This window comes from Petaurus breviceps, unplaced genomic scaffold (genome assembly GCF_028583685.1).
Source record: "Petaurus breviceps papuanus isolate PSGF00001 unplaced genomic scaffold, PetGlider_PUasm1.0 91133, whole genome shotgun sequence".
Lineage (NCBI taxonomy): Eukaryota > Metazoa > Chordata > Mammalia > Diprotodontia > Petauridae > Petaurus > Petaurus breviceps.
Window position 1 is genome coordinate 54,787,636 of NW_027187419.1, and position 15,675 is coordinate 54,803,310.

General features: G+C 37.1%; 1 protein-coding gene across 2 annotated transcripts in view; it reads left to right on the plus strand.

The window, feature by feature from the left end:
- Window positions 1-12,747, plus strand: part of FGF9 (fibroblast growth factor 9) — a 42,113-nt gene extending 29,366 nt beyond the window's left edge. For both annotated transcript variants that reach the window (XM_069080809.1, XM_069080811.1), the window contains one exon: window positions 9,844-12,747. In XM_069080809.1, coding sequence (XP_068936910.1) covers window positions 9,844-10,089 — 246 coding nt within the window. In that variant the 3' untranslated portion in view covers window positions 10,090-12,747. The remainder of the gene's footprint in view (window positions 1-9,843) is intronic.
- The last annotated feature ends 2,928 nt before the right edge of the window (window positions 12,748-15,675 follow it).

The window sequence follows — 15,675 nt, forward strand, 5'->3', positions numbered from 1 at the left end:
GATGTTTTTAGCTAGTCTCTTCAGTCTGACTTTAGACTTTGCCTTCGTTGACCTTTCAGATTACCCAATGACTTCTAAAATGAAATAGCTGGCTGGTGGTATGTGTGTATCCTTTGAATTAATTCTTTATAGAGTAGAATTAAAGTAGCTCAGGCTTGTATGATTTGGTATTTAAATGTTTGCTGCATATTTCTAACCATTTGTTAAAATGCTGTGCTTGCCAGGACCACAAAGTCAAACAAAAATGGGGGTCAGAATGTGTAAATGGTTACTATTATTGGCCGATATGTGGAAATCTCATTAAATGACCACCTGAAGAGCCCATGTGAAACTTTTAAAAGCTGAATGCCACTCACATTAAATGTCACTGCATTTGAAAAGTGGAGCCTCAATTGAAATGAATTTTATTCTTTATGAAAAGCATGGCATTGTTACCTTTGAAGGCAAAACTTCTCGAAGCAGTTTATACTTCACAGAAAGTGGTTGTGTCACAGTCTTTTTCTCACTCATATCTAATTCTTCAAAATCATATTAGAAACTTGGTGGTTGGAAGTTGGAACCAAAATTTCCTTTGATGTTGTCTTCCTTTATGCCCTGACTCTCTGAATTTCACCTCTCAACCTTGCCCATTTTCATCATTCCATCTATTCCCTTATTTAGTCAGCCCCTCCATACCTTTTCCCTATCAGCCTTTGTCTTCTTCCCCAATGATATTTTCTGGTGCCAGCTGACAGATGAGTAAAGTTGGAGGCTCTTTTGGGTCTTGTTATAAAGATGTAGAATTTAAAAGAAATTTTATGTTAAGATTTCAGTGTAAGAGATCCTTACTTTATGAAAGTCTATTTGGGGACAGTTTCTTGCTAGGGCCTTTAATAAATGATAGGAATTAGCCAGCTTACTTTTGGGAGCTCCTACATGGTGAGTGCTGCCATTATAACCCCATGTTGAAGCAAATCTTAAATGCACCTGGAGCAGCCAAAGCATCTAACCCTTGGGCTAAAAGTAAAATGAATTTCAAGGGACCATTGGCACTATGCTACTGGGAACTATGCGGTACTAAACTTGATGGAAGGCAGTTTATCAAAGTTAAGACTCTCTTGGTGCCAATAGATAATGGTTCTTTTAGTAGACGGGAATACCTTTGTACTTTACACAGACCATTTGGAAAAACAAGTGAACTTGTTTAGCTCTTTTTGCAACTTTTTAATGGTTATTTCTGTGACCTGGAGAAATGGTAACCCATGTGATGATGATTTTTATCTCATGTGGAGACATTCAAGTAATATGTCAGTGACAGTTCCCAAAGAAATAGAAATTTATTGTTTAGTGTAATATATAGCATATGTGCTTTTAGTCAGCATGGAAAGTTATATGGGTGAATTTGAAAAGCTTTTCTTGCAAGAGTTGTATGGAAAAATTAAATGCCCATAGACAGCTCAAATACTAAATGCTCCTTAGCATGAATGTTAAGACTCTTAAGTGTGAATTTTACTGTGTGCTGGGGGCAAAACATTTTTTGTGGGACTATATTTCAGAAATTATAGTGAAAACTAATAGGAAAATGTGATTTGATATTCAAATGTTTATTTTATGTTCTTTAAAGGAACACACTACACAAAATTAGTTGGTATTATTACATGTTTAATAGATTGGTCTTGATGTTATCTGGGCCCATTGTTTAATGGATGTGTGTATGTGTGTGTGTGTGTGTGGGGGGGTGTTGGGGGCTTCATTGTCTGAGCTTTTTTTTGTCTAACCTAAAGTGAATCATTACATAACCCTATGCTTTAGGTTGGCCATGTTGAACTTGATTGTTGTCCTAGTTCAATTGATCAATATTAAATAGAAAGGCTGACAAACTGACCATTTTGTGGCATTTAGTCTTTTGAGGAAAATCCAGCTTTTTGGAGGGGTGTTTGATCTCAAGTAGATCTTGAAGTAGACTGAGAAACGGCTCTCCTCTGCTGATTTCCTGTGTTTTGTTTCCTTCTCTTCTCATCTGCTTCCCTCACTGGGGATGTCTCCCTTGAGAGGGGAGTTAAAAGACTGGGCTTCTTATTAAAGGTCCTTTTGTCATTATATTTAATCACCCCCATCCTTACAACAACTCCCATTAAGACTTTACTGCTATATTATTAATGAGAGAGAGAGAAAGAGAGAGAGAGAGAGAGAGAGAATATATGAGAATGTAAGAAGGAATAAGAACCTATCTGTAAGAGGTGCTGTGGCTAAGGGAGTTTTAAATACCATGACTCTAATGAATAGTAGATATGAAAATGAGTGATTACATCAAAGTCATTAACTTATAAAATGTGCAGGGACTCCACAATTAAGTCTGTTCCTGAGTAGTCACTCTTATCATTTTAAAAATATGATTTATGTAAGCTGGTTATCATTGGAATACTCTAAAGGATATGTACTCTTATCTACATGGATATCTTATCCAGGGGTGCAAATTGCAGCCTGTCTTTGCCTGCCTTTCCTTTGTGACTCTTGTTTATGTTTACCACAGAGAATCAAACCAATGTGTTGAGGATTTTCCCTCAAGTTCTCTTTATATTACCGTATACAGATAGAACATTGGTTGGTAATTCTTCACTCTTCCTTTCTGACTAGGCTTCTTTTTTTTGTTAACACAAAGAAATAAATGCAGTCAGTTGTATAGTTGATCAGCTAAACATGTCAGATCCACAACATACATATGTTAATGTAGAAATCCCACTTGAGAATATCAGTGCAGAACTACAATTTATGCCTTTTCAGAAAACTACTGTTTTCTGAGAGAAAAATTTTCTAATCAACTCTGTTTTCCATTTTTTATAGTTATAGATACAAATTGGGTAATGTTCACTTGGATCCCACACTTTCTAATTTCCTTACTTTTCAAATTAACCTCCCCAATGGTATGTGCTGTAAGATAACATTCCTCAACATGCATTGGGACGTACTGTGATTTTTCCCATCATTAACTCATACTTGAGTTTTAATGAGCCTGGTACAAGATTTGCTGTTTTAATTTCAGTTTTCCCCATTGCTCGGGACTGGATGACACGGAATAAAGAGGGGTTTCCATAGTAGCTAACATCCACCAGATTGTGTTCCAAAGCATGGGCTTCAGTAGACTTTTGAATCAAGTCCACATTCTCCACCCAGGCCCAGTGATATAATCCAACAGTTCAAAGATAGGTATGCTATAAACAGCTACAGTTAAATAATCTAAAAAAGCAGTAAAAATGTGGAAATACAGTAAAACAAGAATTGATCAATTTATAGTGGAATACTCTATAAACTGTCTGCATTGGAAACATGTGGTGAGTAAGAAAACATCTGAATTGCATAATTCTAAAGTGTATAGTTATGGGCAAGCAGACACTTTTTGTATCTGCCCCCCCCCCCCATGTGTCAGAGCATAGATCAAGATTTCTCTTAAAGTTTCACTAATAAAGCTTTTTTTTTTTTAAAACAACTATGATTTGTAATAATTACTCTGGAGTATAAATAAAAAATAAGGAACAGTTAATTGAAATGTACAAAAATGTTGGGATAAACTAGTGAATGAGGTTGATTCCCAGAAGTCTTCCCAAGTCAGCTATAATACTAGTGCCTATGCATACAGTGAAATCTTCTAGTTACTGACAGCAGTACTTCTAAACAAGTGGAAGAATGACTAAAAGCATATCTATTTTGCCAAAGAAGAAGAGCTGAAATGGGTAAATGCTTTTTTCTTTCCACATTTTATGGGCTGTGTGAGTTTAGCAGGGGGTGGGGGTTGTGGGGGAATGGGAAAGGAAAAAGGGGAGGAGTAGCAGTTGTAAATGCTATAGAAGTGCCATGTGTTGGTGACTTTGGTCATGTTTTGGTCTCTGGACAACTTCATTCACCAGGTGAAACATTCAAACTCAGAAGACCTAGGTTTGAATCTTGGCTCTCTTCTACTTATTCCCTCTGTGACCTTGGGAAAGTCACTTTTCCTTTTTCAGTTTTCTCATCTATTAACATGAAGTGGTTGAACTAGATGGCTAGATGGTCAAGTAGATAGAAGGCTGTGCCTAGAGTAAGCAAGAACTGAGCTCAAATCTGGCCTCAGACACTTATTTACTGTGAGATCATAGACAAATCACTTTACCTTTGTCTCCCCTAGTTTCTTCAACTGTAAAATGGCTATCATCCTAGCACCTACCTCTCAGGGTTGTTGTAAGGATCAAATGAAATATTTGTAAAGCATTTAGCACAGTGAATGGCATATAGTAGACCTTTAATAAGTCCTTCCTTCCTTCCTTCTTTCCTTCCTCCCTCCTTTCCTTCTTTACTTCCTTCCTCCATCCTTCCCTCCCCTATTCCTCCCTCCTCTTTTATCTTCCCTTTCTTTCTTCCCTCTGTCCTTCCTTCTCTTCCTCTCTCCCTCCTTTCTTTCCTTTCTTCCTTCTTGCCTCCCTAATTCCCTTCTTTCCCTCTTTCCTTTCTTCCTCCTTTCCTCTCTTCCCTTCATTCTTTCTCTCTTTTCTTCCTTTCCTCCTCCCTTCTCTTCCTCCCTCTCTCCCTCTGAGGTAGGCCTCTTCAATCTCTGGATTTATTAACCTATGGTATCTGGGATCATAGTGCAGCTGACATAGTCTTTAAGTTTGTATGGGAGAAACGAACTTCTCATGATTATGACAAATGCTCACATTGGATAATCCATTTTATTTTCTGGGTTCCCTAGAAAGCTATTTTATGTGTGTGTAAACTGTGCTGTAATAGCCTACTAGGGGAAATAGAACAGTGTTTACTGAGCAGTGAAAATGCCACTTCAGTTTTTTCACTTATTCAATCTTCCCCTATTTATGTTTAGGAAGTCTTCACATTCTGACAGAAAATAAGGAAAATGAGAATCTTTACCAAAATAAAAACTACTAGAGCTCTTTATGATATTTCCTCTAGTACCATTTCTACTTCTTGTCTTTTGTCATTGACTCCTTTCTTTGCCTGAAAAAATTTGCATTTTTCACATTTTGAGGGGGAAGGGAGATAGTAGGGGAAACAGGGTTTTTGGAACTTACTCTTGAGATTCTTATAGTATATTCTGTTATAGCATGTAGTTCTATTTAAGAAAGGTTCAAGTTATTTCCTTTTGTCTCATTTTTTTTAACCTTTCAGTATAAGCTAGTGGATCTTTTCTTTGGGAGAAAAGATGAAGAGCAGTCACAGTGCTTTCTGAAAAGTTACAACAGCAACAAACAAACACACACAAAACCCAGGGATCCAAGTCATAACAGTGTGGTTGTCTCCAACCCCTCTGCTGGAGAGATTTTGCTTTGATAATCATATTACAGTTATAGATAATTCAAATATAAACATACATTTGTTTCTATTTTTAAGTGAGTTTATTTTCAATTTAAGAAAATCACCTTGGAATGTGTATTCATATATGTATATGTGCATATATATTTTATTTGTAAATATACACATACATATGTATATTTGTGTGTATACATACACACATACATGTGCACATACACCAATAGATCCAGTATTCTTAATTTGGGGTCCAGGACTATGGATAGATTTGAGGGGGCCCACAAACTTGGCTGGGGAAAAAATGACATCTTTATTTTCACTAAGCTCTAAATCAAATCTAGCATTTTCTTCAATTATGAATTAACTCCCCCCATGATTCTGATTCTGATAAGGGGCCCATTGGTTTCATCAGACTGCTATAAGTGTCCACTACACAAAGAAGGTTTAGAACCCCTGCCCTAGATGACCTATGGGATACCTTTTAGCTTTAGGAATCTATGATATATGATATATATGTCTATGTATGTAATATATATATATATATATGTACATTTCCCCCTTATAATCAAAAGACTACTGTTTGGGAAATATATGAAATATAGAGAAAATATTGAATAGTGAATGGATCTAAGAAATAAGAAAATATGACATTTTAGGAATAGTTCTATTTTTAATAGGATGAATTCTGCAGTGCTTGTCAGGTGATTTGATTTCCCACAGAGAAAAGGAAAACTTCATTTGGATTAGTTTCATGTCCCCTGTGGAACTGCAGACTCAGTGTATAATACCATTCAGTGTCTGTTTTTGTAATTAAAGAATACAACATAGCTTTTAGTTTAAGTTTTAAAAAATTTATTTAATTACAATAAACCCAAACTAGTGATTTTTAGCCAGGAATAATCTTTAATGCGAGGAAAATATTCATTACACAGATGGAGGTATAGCCTAAAGATAGCTACTAATATGTTTAACACACTATTTTTGTTCTGTCAGTTTTAATACAAATGAAAGAGAAAACACATTCAGCCTACTTTTTTGCCACCCCAGGAGGAGAGTGGGCTGTTGTATATTCACAGAGGGATGCCCTCTCTGGGTTCAGCTGGATATGTCGGTGAGGAAATTATCTGCCCCTTGTGCCGAGGCAGATGACGTGGAAACTATTCCCAAGTGTACACCCAGCTGTATACTTTCCATAGTGGGATTAACCAGAATGGGACCCTCAGTGTACTACATGTGTACTCTACTTGCATTCTGCTGAGGGTTGAGGGGAAGATTAAACTAAAAATTTCCAAATACATCAAATGGGGAAGTAAAATTTTAACCAATATTTATGAAGTAGACAGTTATATAATTGGATTGGCATTTTTATAATGTGTCTGTGGGGTGTGTTTTTCCATATTGACTGCCATAATATATTTGGGCCTAGTCTACCTGAGAAGAGGAAAGGGGGAAAATTTAGAAAATTATTCAAATAATTCATACCTTAAAACTGCAATTGAGTAAAATTAATTTGTCATTGTCTGCTATCTAGTTGACTCTCTTTATTGATCTATTGAGGGTAATTCCTTGGTTCCAGATTTTGGTTTCATTTTGTTTGCATAGTCACAACCTAACCTCAGGGTTACCCAGCCTTTTCTTCTTATCTGATACTTGATTGCTCCTTTTTTCATGGTTTTCCTCATACCTTTGGCAAAATTTCTTCTATTCAGTGAGATAAAACAATTCTAACCCATTGAGTTCTTGTTGATCATTTGGAAAGGTAATTTTTGAGAATACTAGCTCCTCATGGTACACTGGGTTTCTTTTGCTTACTCAAAGAGCTGAAACAGATAAAATATACTTGTATGGACATATAACAAGACTGAACTCTACCACTAGGAATCTTTCTGTTCAACTACAGATAGAGATTTAATTGAAACAAGCAACACCAAGAATGGACAAGGACTGACTAGGCCGATACTTGAAGACACTAGTTCTTCTTTTTTGTTTGAAATAAATATACAAACTAGAAATGACAAAGCTAAAATGGCTAAAACTTTCCTACTTTACTATACTTTGGAAAGCTCATGAAGAAATCAATATGGGTAATAACACCTAGATGTTTGGGTAGAGGCACTGGTAAAAAAGAAGTAGCTTAATCATCAACATAGATGTAAGCTAAGAAACCCTTACAGGCCTTGGAAATTGACGAAAGCAGTAATTCCACAAAGTTGTACTCTGAGGGTATTTCTTTGGGTGTATCCAGAAGCATGGAGGGGTAATCCCTTTGCATTTTTTTCTTGGGTTCCTGGAATTTAAATCATGTCTTTGAGCATGACATGTTAGAAAGATCATTGAGTTCAGAATCAGATGAAAAAGAATTTGTTAAGCACATACTATATGCAAAGTGATGTGCTAATAAGCATTGGGGTTACAAACAGAAAAGCAAGATAGTCCCTGCTTTCAAAGAACTCACATTCTAATAAAGACAATGTATACAGGAAATTTCAGTTGCAAGTAAGAAGGAAAGACACAGTGACCACATACAGTGACAAAGGAGATGGTAATGGGGTTTTTTTTGGTGTCATTTATACTGATAAGACCCTATCTGTTTCTGAGGTTGAATCATTTGATGTGCCAAGGACTTCAGAGTGAGAACTTTCTCTTCCCAGTCTTCAGTATCTGTAGTTGCTGAGAGGGTGGAGGCTGTAGCAGCTGCAGAAGAAGTTGCTAGGCCAAATCTCCACAAGGGTTGTTCCCCTTGATGATAGCTTTGGGAAATGGATTGGAAGCAGGATCAGTGGTTTGGTATTTTTTGGGAACTATTCCTAGCGTTGCTGGAATTACCTGCCTATTGGTGGCAGTTGATTGATGATTGGTGTTAGTGGTGGTGGGGATGTTGGGGGCTCTTTCTCCTCTAGGGTTGTTTCTATAAATGATAGCTTAAGGGGGTTGGGCTAGAAGTAGAACTGATGGTCTGGGGGATAGTGTTATTCTAGGGTTCTTGGGTAGAGGTTTCTGGGGCCTAAGGGGAAGCACTAACTAAGGTCATATTGGTAGTTTTATTCTCTTGGCATTAGCAAAACTTCCCTCCTCCCCTCCTTCAGGAAGGTCAGTACCTGGGTAACTGGTTCCATTACTGACAATCTTCCACTGAGTGTATGTAATGCATGCCCAGAATTTAGTACTACATATAATTTATCCACTAAATTCTGGGACAGAATTGTGGAAATGGAAGAAATCAGCATCCAATTTTGTTGTTGTTGTTGCCTGTTTGGTTATATCTCCATATATTGTTTATTTGATTATTTCTTTATTTATGAAGCTACAAATAGGTAGTACAGGCCACTTTTAGTGCACTTGGTACATTTTCCTCAAAGCATTCAACATAGTTCTACTTACTTAATACGTCCACATATTAATAATAGCGAAGGAAACAACACCTCCAGTCTTAAGGTTCTGTTTTTCTAGGGGTCAGCACAAAAAAAAGGTATGCAGTGATGCTTAGGGTATCCTCATATAAAGGCAGATGGGGGCCTAGTGTATAGAGTTCTAGATGGAGTCAGGAAAACCTGAGTTGATAACCTGTCATGTACTGCTTGACCTTAGGCAAGTTATTTAATCTTTTTGTGCCTCAGTTTTCTCAGCTGTAAAATAAGGAAGATGGACTTAAGACTCTTCCAGCACCAAATCTATGATCCTATAATACCCTACTCAGGCCTGCTATTATTGTGGTTCATGCTATATTGTTGGCCGTGTGAACTTTAGGAGATGGATTGATCATTTGTTGGTGATTCTGCAGTAAATGTTTGGCCCTATGGAATACTGCAGCTATATGCACTTTAGAAAGTCTGTAGCTACATTTCTTCCTCTGCTGACCACTGTTCCCATACATATTGGGAAGGCATCCATTTGTCAGCTGGATTTTTCATGCTGCTCAGCCTTGAGGAAGAAGGAGGTGAAATTCCCTCCCTCCCCAAATCCCTCAGGAGAATGAATGGAATTACCTGTGTAGGAGGATTGAAAATGCTTGGCACTAAGGTTGATGTTGCTTCTCCACATGAAGATCGCTGCCTATCAGGGTTACTCTCTGTACAAGAAGCACTTTACAGAAAACATTACAAAAATAAAGCATTTACCTGAACTTTTGACATTAGCTGGGTAATTTTCACTTTCCCAGCCTGTAGAGTCACCCTTTTAATGGTCTGTAGTAAAAAGGAGAAAGCTTTGTTCATCACTCTCCATTGTCTCTCATTATCCTTTGCACTTCATGACTCACTCAAGTGATTGGCATGTGGGTTAAATTGATTTGGAAGCTGAAAAATTACTGTTCTTGGAAGACTGTCCACAGTTTAAACAGAAAACAAAACAAAATTTTAAGGCTATTTTAATTTTTTTTGTAAGTTAGCCATTAAAATAGGAAATAATGGGGCTGAATTTTTATGGTTGAGAAATTTGCAAAAATAGCTTTTTTTTTTTTTAAAGCATCTGTTTATCAAGATCATACCACACGGTAGGATCATTTTAAATGTCACTGAAAGTTGATTATTTTTAGTAAGGTATTTTATTTCTGTTTTGTCTCCACAGGAAAAATTAACCCAAGAGTGTGTATTCAGAGAGCAGTTTGAAGAAAATTGGTATAATACGTACTCATCGAATCTATACAAACATGTGGACACTGGAAGACGATATTACGTTGCATTAAATAAAGATGGGACTCCAAGAGAAGGGACTAGGACTAAACGGCATCAAAAATTTACACATTTTTTACCTAGACCAGTGGACCCTGAGAAAGTACCTGAACTATATAAGGATATTTTAAGCCAAAGTTGACAAAGACAATTCCTTCACTTGAGCCCTTAAAAAGTAACCACTATAAAGGTTTCATGCGGTGGGTTCTTATTGATTAGCTGTGTCACCATATCAGCTCCACTGTTGCCAAACTTTGTCGCATGCATAATGTATGATGGAGGCTTGGATGGAACATGCTGATTTTGTTCTGCACTTAAAGGTTTGTCCTCCTGGAGGAGAGCCTATGCCCACTCGCTTGATTTATTATGAAAGAGAGAGTGTGAGAGTGAGAGAGAGAGAGAGAGAGAGAGAGAGAGAGAGTGAGTGAGGAGTGAGTGCATGAGTAAATGGGTGTGAGAGGGGAGATGGAAGCTAGAAGTGAAAGCAAAGAGGAAAAAGGCCTGATGCATGCTGGGAAATAGACACGCTTTTAAATTTTTGATCAGTTGTATTTCATCATATATCAGCATAGCTGCCATACTTCGACTCATCAGGATTTCTGGCTGGTGGCCTGCTCAAGGGTACGCTGCATTGACAAAGGCATGGAGGGTGCAGTCTTACTTAAAAAAAAAAGACTTTTCAGTTTAATTGCTTGCTGGTATCATCCCAGTGAGCTTAAAGCAAAGACCTCTTAGTAAAAAAAAAAAATAAAAAGTTAAATTTATTTATAGAAATTCCAAAGGCAACATTTTATTTATTTTATATATTTATTTATTATATAGAGTTTATTTTTAATGAAATATGTACAGGCCAGATAGGCATTTTGGAAGCTTTAGGCTATGTAAGCATTAAATGGCAAAGTCCGCTACGAACCTGTGGTAAATTCATGCAGTAACTATAAAGGTGCATGGATACAAGAAACTCTAGTGACCCTAATGTACTGGAAGGTGACAATCTCTTTTGTGCCCGTATTATTGTACAAGTATGCACACCACTCATGACCCTGAGTATTCACTCTTCAGACTGCTTGTTTCATAGCTTACCCCCAGAGGATTAAAGATCAAACTGGGTCTCAAACTCTTATTCTGTGTCTGTAATATTTCCTCTCTGATTAAGTGGCTTATTCCATCATTGTAACTTCACAGTTGCGGAAAAGTATAAGGGTTGGTATATATTCTACTTGTTTAAACCTATTGCAAATTATACCAAAGCTAAACAATAAATATGCTTTTTATTTTTAGCAGATTTCCAGAACAGCAGGACTAACATCACCATTGTACTAATTTAAGGTTCTCAAAAAAAAAAAAGGAAAAAAAGAAAGAAAAAAGCTTACATAGCACAGAATTATTTTCAAGAGGCAAGAATCAGGTTAATAGGATCACTCTTGTAAACACTTTTTATTTGTTCACTTGGCTATCTACTATGAAACGATAAAAGTTCCTTAGGGGTCATTGTAACATCTTCTATGGAAAACTGCTTTCAGTGTGAACTGTCATCATACATGATACTAGCACCCTTCTTAAAGTAAAACTTGCAAAATGAAACTAATAAATCTTTATCGATAATGACAATGAGGGGGAAAGCATTATACTTGTTGGCTGTGTTTTGTTTTTTAAAATGGTCTTCACAAGCGCTCAAGTTTTTTTTTAGGGGGAGGTTACAATATATAATATCTTTTACAAGAATTTTTATAATGTTTTATGCTGTCAAGCATAGGAATACATATTTCTTTAGTAGCAATAGTTTTGGAACTTGCCCTTGGGCAAGGGAGAATATTTCTTACTATATACTAAGGAAAATAGAGCCAAATTCTTAAAGCAATATTTAAGAAAAAAGGAATTTATAACAAATTCCCACACCACAGCTAGCTCTTTCTAGCCAGTTATGATGGGAAATTGAGAGTGACAGTTAAAAAATGTTTGGAGATTCATATTCCTGAACTACTTTTAATTTAATATTCCCACTTTGTTTTGCTCTGATGCACGTTATGTAGGACAAAGGTATGGCACTGGCAAATTTAAAGCAGGTATGAAATATCAGTACATGTCTCAGTGTCCTGAGCTTGTATTCTGAGGTCCTTAAGTTGGAGTAGGTAGCAATGCCCTCCTCACTAGTTGCATTATGAAAAATTAAATCTAGTACTATGGTATTAAATAGGAATTTTTTGGGGGGGAGGGAGTGGGCAGAAGTGAATACTAATGAGTTGATTTAAGGTGGCGGTTAGAATTGCCTATTCCCTTGTCTTAGGATTAGTTATATGTCTAAATAGTAACTTGCATTTAAGTCCAACAAGTAAGATTCTTATTTATTTTTAAACCCTTCACTGCTATTGAAATATGCACATATTCAGGCTTTAGTTTTCCATAAAATATTTGATTCTTTTGATGGAAAAGTATTAAGTATCTGCTCATGAGAGAACCAAATTTCTGAGATGTAGAAGATATGACGTTCAGCACTGAAGTTCATTTTAGTCCATTGCTAAAAGCCTCATTAAAGTAGCATTAGAAGTCAGGTAGCCAGCCTCAAAGAAAACAAACCCAACCACAAAGAGATTCATGGAAAAGGCTAAGATGCCTATGAGTTAGTTCATGCAAGAATGCTACTTTGATGTGTACTTTGGGAGTTCATTTTGTTCTGGTCTCTTTTTAAAGAGGAAGAAAAACAAGTAAAATGTTATGTGCTTTTGGCAAGTGATACAATAAATTGTAATGGATTATTCAAATCTCCATAATGGTGTGTAAATAAATAAGTGCTGACTTATGTGATTTATGTAAATAGGCGTTATTGGTGGGGGGAGGTTTGCTGGCTCAGGGTTTTGGCGTGGGCATTGCATTGCTGGGCTACGGAGTGTTTCATCTCTAGCTTGTTGATTCATATCCATCTCATGTCACTAGTGACCAAAGGTCTAATTGATGTCAGCTCTTAGCCTTTATGGAATGAGCTGTTCCCTTTTTCATAGACAGATGCTCATGCAACCAAACCATTATTGTGTTGGTGCCAACTTGCACCTTAGTCAAAGACTGAATGGGCATGGACTGACCCACCTATCCTTTCATCTCTCATGTGAACCTTCCCAAGTGGTGCTGAAGGACATGAGCAGGTCAGAGTTATGTGGGTGCTCACCCTGCCTGGGCCTGTTTTATAGAGGAATGGACAGCTTTGTCACTCTATGACCCCCTTTTCATGAACACTAAACATTGACTTCATGTTATCTACCTGATAATCTGTAATTGTATGTAAATACATACACAATTATGTAATTTGTGTAAATACATAATTACAGACTTTTGAAAATGGTATTTTTTACTTGATGTCCATTTTAGAGCTCCTTCAGATGACTGTGCCTACATGAACCATTGGAATTTGGAAAAAAAAAAGTTTTCCTTGCTCTTACAGCTGTTGTGCGTGTGTTGAGGGGTATGGAGGAGTGGGTGGGAAGCAAACACCCTAATATATTTTTTTCTTTTCTGCAAGTTTGAGGAAACAACTTTCCAAGACAGTACTTGGAACCAAAAGAATTCTATGTGCATGTGCTTTTGACTGTGTGTGTGTGTGTGTGTATGAATGTGGAGGGGTGAATGGAAAAAGAAGAAATTATACTCAGTTTGCTGCATCTTGGTTATATGCTAGATTTAGATTGGCTACACCTGGTAATTTACAAAATAGTCTAATAAGCAAATTCAGTGAGGGAGATATTGCAGGTGACAAGAAAAGGCAAAATACCAAGTAACTCATGAATGCATGCATTTTTGTTTTTTTTTTAATGTTACAATACACACACACACATATATGTATTATATACACCATATCTATCCAAAGAAATTTCCTCCTTTTAAGCTAATATTCTGCTATTAAACTGGGATTGATGAGGAATTATGGGGACAGATGTCTCCTGGCTATTGTCCTGAACAGACATTAAGCAAATACCGGGCAGCTGTAGTAGGAGCATCACCCCCCCCCCTCTCCCTTCTCCTCCCCCATTCCCCAGTCTATGAAGACTTGGTAAGAGCAGTTGAAAAAAATGTAAACATTGGTTAAGTAGGTTTCCTTTTCTCTCAGCAAGTTAAGTCATTTCTGCCCATTCAAGTGTTCTTACTAAGTTTTGAATATGATATCTGGGGCAAGGTATCGGTCATTATATATCAAGAAAATAAAAACCTGTATTTTCTCAATTTTTTGTCTATCCTAATATGTTCATATGTATTTTGCTCCTGCCTCTAAAGAGGCATAAAGAGAGCATGCAGTCATCAGGTAGTGAGTGCCTGATCTCTGACCAGGGTTGGATATCAGGTTGAAAGTCACAGGGGAAGAATAAAATGCTGGGAGCGAAAGTTTCATTGCTGCTTCAGTAGACAGTGGAAGCTCTCCAGCTTGAGATACATACTTAGACATTCTCTCCTTCCCCAGAGAAGCTTTGTTCACCATGATTCCATGATTTGTCCAAGTGAATTAAAACTAATAAAAAAATGTAAGGGGGAGTTCAAGTTCAAATTTTCCATTTTTTGAATACTAGAGTTAGCAACTCAGAGAAAGAGCTTTCCATTTTGCTTTTAATTTCATCACTTGAAAGTAGCTTCTCATTTATTTATTGGCATCTTTTTAATCGCATCCCATTTGATTTTTTTTTTTTTTGGTTTTGAAAGCTCCTGCCCTTGGGAGTGAGAATATTGAGATCTCTTTTTCTTTTCTTTTGTAGGAATGTACAATTCCTTAACAATTCTTGGCAGTTGTGTTTGTCTGGGCTCTGTCTCTCACTTCTCCCAACCAGAAGTTCCCTTAATACTACGCAGTCCGACCTCTGGCACTGGTAGTTCTTGCCATCATTTCCATTGCCATGAGTGAACTTGGTGCCAGGAAAATCTGATGCCTGCTACCAAGGAGTTAAAAGTTGTGCAATGGGAATATCCAAAGTGTGGACAACAGGTTCTGCCCTTGCTACTTGGGAAGAATGTGGAAAACATTGTTGACAATATGTAAGGCCAGGCTCAGGAATTGGGAAATGGATTTTTCTAAAATACTCATAGATGCTTTTTCCTGTTTCCTGACCATATTGTGGGATATTGCAAAACAGCCTAAGTTCAACCTGGCTCCTGTCTAGTGCTTCTACTGTGTACATGCGCCCTGGGTTTGTAAATTATAGCTTTCTAAGCACTTTCCCCAACTATCCCTTAACCAGCAGGAGGGCCTTTTCAGCCATTGAACCTATGAAGATACTCAAGTTTATAGCTGTGCCAGTTTGGGGAGAGGGAATACTAAGAGCTCCTTATTATCCTTCGGTGGAAAAACCAATCATCTCTATCCCTCTAAACATATTAAAAGAGTGTTTCATACTCAGTACCCAAATGTCTCTGGAAACTCATCAATGCAGTTAGGTGGTATAGTGGATAGAGCACCAGGTCTGGAGTTAGGAAGACCTGAGTTCAAATTTGATTTCACAGTAGCTATGTGACCCTGGGCAAGTCTTTTCACTTCTATTTGCCTCAATTTCCTTATGTGTAAATAGGAATAATGATCAATTTCCTCATCTGTAAAATGGAATGGGGCCACCTGCTTCCCAGGGATATTGTGATGATCAAGTGAAATAATAATTGTAAAGTGCTTAACATAGTGCCTGGCACAGAATAAACACTATATTAGCTCTTACTATTATTACCCACAGACCTTGTATAACTGTCATATAGGTTGGCC